General features: G+C 34.3%; 1 protein-coding gene across 1 annotated transcript; it reads left to right on the top strand.

Annotated features, from left to right (window-relative positions):
* Positions 1–6: 6 nt before the first annotated feature.
* Positions 7–3176, top strand: LOC108916736 (putative glutamate synthase [NADPH]; the record flags this gene model as incomplete). The annotated part of the gene is made up of 5 exons (XM_018723029.1): positions 7–79; positions 1975–2179; positions 2231–2455; positions 2512–2676; positions 3022–3176. Coding segments are annotated over exons 2-5 (749 nt in total), but the record flags the coding sequence as incomplete, so codon positions are not given.
* Between the last annotated feature and the right edge of the window lie 631 nt (positions 3177–3807).

The raw sequence follows: 3807 nt of genomic DNA, 5'->3' as shown, positions 1-3807 counted from the left end.
ATGACACGTACCTAGCATTGGTACACACAAGGTTCTCCACTAACACGTTCCCTAGCTGGGAGAGAGCACATCCTTTAAGGTAAGAAGCATTATACTCAGTTTATTTACTTATAACTAAATGGAACAAAAAACTCGGTAATTATTTACTTTTCATGCCAATACAGTGTAATGGGGTATCTATTGACAAACTCAGTAAGGTCCAAAGACTTCAATTCAATATTATGTTTGTAAGTATTCATTAGAACAATGAATGGGGCGCCATCTGTTATATTCATTTCAAATCACTCTCGTAGGGAAGCTCTCAGTTGTATCTTTTATGTTTGTTTATCTTTAATATAAAGATTACATTCTATAAAATAGCAAAAATAATTATTTTAAGATGTAATTTAGTTTTATTTAGAATTAATAATGTATACCTGTATGTATCCAACTGCTTAATGTTAATGTTAATTAATGGCAGATAAATTTAAATAAATCTAACAATAGTAATATGCAGTGGAATATTTGTAAAATTAAATCTATGCACTGACATTTATCAAATCATTTTGGGACAAAATGAGAACAATCGGTCGCAGTACTTAGTTAATCTAGAGACCTTAAACATACCGGTAATGTGGCGACTCCATTATTCTATCTAGAAACACAAATGTCATGGGTTTTAAAATGTATATTTAACACTTAATTTTAACACTTGCAAGAGAATAGCGACATTTCAATAGTATATACAGTCGGCACGATATTTATTGAGATAGAATTCCAAGAATTCCCTTACGTCCCTTTCTTGGAATTAACCACATTCGATACACGGGGTAGAAAGACATTAGCAGCATGACGTTCTCTGTTCATCTGATTAAATTGATATGGGCTTGAGTTGAAAACAACGTATTAAAGTAAAATGTAAAAATTTGATCTCAGCAAACACCATACACACTGTATACAGGGTGATTCAGAAGTTATCCAAAAAAAATTTTTTTGGATGGACAGGGGACTTACAAATACAATTCACAAAGAAAAAATCAAAAAGGGCAGTTCGACATGGTTTAAAAATATACTTCTGCACGGCACTGGAAACTGGTCCACTGTAAAACCTGACCCCGCACAATGTGATCGGCATGGCGGCAGAGTGTAAACTAATAAAAACGGACAAAGAATTTCGCAAGGAAAGAAATAAATATAATTTTATAGTTCGTATTTTATATCATCAAATTCAACTGCTTTTGCCGCAATTATTATTAATTTAAAAAAATTTATTTGTGGTTTTAAATAAAGACATACTTACCTAATGTTACAACTGTTCAAAATTTTGTCCACCAAAGTGTAAACATGTTTTGGTCCGTCTTACTCAGTTTCTACAAACTAACACAAATGTTGTCGTGCTTCACCATAATACAAATACTGTCTTGTTGCCATAAATTAAAATGATATCCATCAACTCCAAGTTGCTATACACGTAAGTCATTTTTGACATTAACTACTAAAAAACTATGGTAAACACTATCGCAACGACCATTGTAAAATTGGATTTTAGTATTCAGAGTCGTTGAGGCCACGTGGCTCTTCATGTGTATTGCGAATGACGCTAAAGATTACATTTGTCCAGCTATGTAATAGTTAAAAGTACTACAACTTCAATAATTTTTTTCTCGGAAACTATAAGGATTTTACAAACATTTTTTTTATGATATTGACACCATTTCTCATGCCGCATCTATTCCCAAATTTTATATAAATTTATAATTTTGTATAAATTGGTTTTTAAAAAAAATTTTTGTGTATTCATTTAGAAATTTAAAAATGTTACACACCAACAGGTATTTAACATTTGTCATAATTTCTATCAAACATCAATAAACACATATTACATTAAACAATTGACACATTTATCGAAAGTGCTTTTAATGATGGAGAACCACTGTAATATAACAATGAAACATACGTATGCCCAGACTGTATGAATACAACTTATTTTTGCAGAATGCTAGCCCACAATGGAGAAATAAACACCCAGCGTGGTAACGTGAACCTGATGAAAGCTCGAGAAGGAGTAATGAAGAATGATGATTTTGGAAATAAATTGAAAACCCTGTATCCAGTCGTAGAACCTAATTTATCCGACAGTGGTTCTGCGGATTGTGTTTTGGAGTTTCTGGTCCATGCTGGAAACAGGAAATTGCCAGAGGTCGGTATGACCGTTAATCATGTACCATATCCATTGAATTTTGATTTTTAGGCTGTTATGACGATGGTTCCCGAAGCCTGGCAAAATGATCCGACGATGTCTGAAGAAAAAAGGGACTATTACCATTGGGCGGCTTGCATCATGGAACCGTGGGACGGTCCAGCTTTGATATCTTTCACTGATGGCCGTTTCATCGGGGCCATTTTGGACCGTAACGGTTTGAGACCTTCCAGGTTTTACATTACCAAAGATAATATGATGGTAATGGCTAGTGAGGTATGTTTTTGTATCTAGTGTAATATTACCTCTCTGTATATGCTTAAAATTTTCAGGTTGGTGTGTATGACGTTGACCCCTCGCAAGTGATTTTTAAGAGTCGTCTAAAACCCGGAAGAATGCTGTTGGTGGACACTCAAGAAAAAAGCGTCATCCAGGACGTGGAACTGAAACACGAGATTGCAAAGTCCAGACCACATTCCGAATGGCTTAAAGAACAGGTAATGTTATGAAAAAATTTATATCGACAACAAAAACCAAATTCATGTGGTGCACTGTCCACCTGTTGATCATTGTAACAAATCATTAATCGAAATATTTTTTTGTCTACTTGCATGAATTGGCGAACTTCAGATGGTGAGTGGAGTGGTTATGGTATTAATTTGGCCCCATTTCTGTGCACTCTGTGTTACCTCTTCCTTTTCATTATTTGTTCAATAAAAAAAGCTTCGCCTTTAACACCGCTTGTAGAAAATCTTGTGCTAATTTTTTGTTGGGAATTTATTTTTTAATTAGGTTAGTTAGATGTTTCAAACTTTTAATATTCTTGCTGTTCATTGCTAAAGATTACGATGGAGGAGTTGAGGAAAGCTCATTTAGATGCAGGGAGGGCTATAAAAGCTAAGTACGAGACCAGCGGCTTGGGAGACAAAAGGTTGCCTCTTTATGGGTATTCCACGGAAACCATTCATATGCTGTTACTACCCATGGTCAACAACAAGTAAGTTAAATCTATATATTTTTTTTTTTCAAATAACCGAATTTACTAATTTTTTTGAGGTTAGATTAGATTAGGTGGTGTTAAGGTCAGGTCAAGCAAGACTTGCAAGTTCACTCTAAGGAATGTAACATTGCTATTGCAGGATTCATAAGAATGTCTAGGGAAGCTTGTAAGAAATAAATAAGATTATAAGAAATTTCACTAGTCTTAAAAGAATATACAGGGTGATTCAGTCATAATGTCATTAATTTTAAGAGGAGATAGAGAAAAATGAGTATAATACGATGGCGTGATTAAAAAAAATCACAAGCAAAATGGGCCGGAGCTCCATCGTGCATATAAACCACATATCTCGTAACATCTGAAGGGGAAGGTTTTCAAACAATTTCACTAAAAATTGAAAGTGACGCAGCCCATTCAGATGTTTAGGTAGAAAATGTGGCCCAATTAAACGATCGCCATATACTCCTGCCCATACATTGACACTGAATCTCTGAAAGCTAAACCGACGAGTAGTGCGCAGGTTTTCATCTGACCAAATGTGACTATTATGGCTGCAAAGAAATTAGCTCTGTTTCACTTTAAATAAAATTTAATATTGAAGTTACAAAACTCCAAGAGTTCAAATAAT

The sequence above is a fragment of the Anoplophora glabripennis genome, unplaced genomic scaffold (genome assembly GCF_000390285.2).
Source record: "Anoplophora glabripennis isolate ALB-LARVAE unplaced genomic scaffold, Agla_2.0 scaffold6037, whole genome shotgun sequence".
Lineage (NCBI taxonomy): Eukaryota > Metazoa > Arthropoda > Insecta > Coleoptera > Cerambycidae > Anoplophora > Anoplophora glabripennis.
The sequence above is the reverse complement of the archived record's forward strand: the minus strand, read 5'-3'. Positions and strand labels throughout refer to the sequence as shown.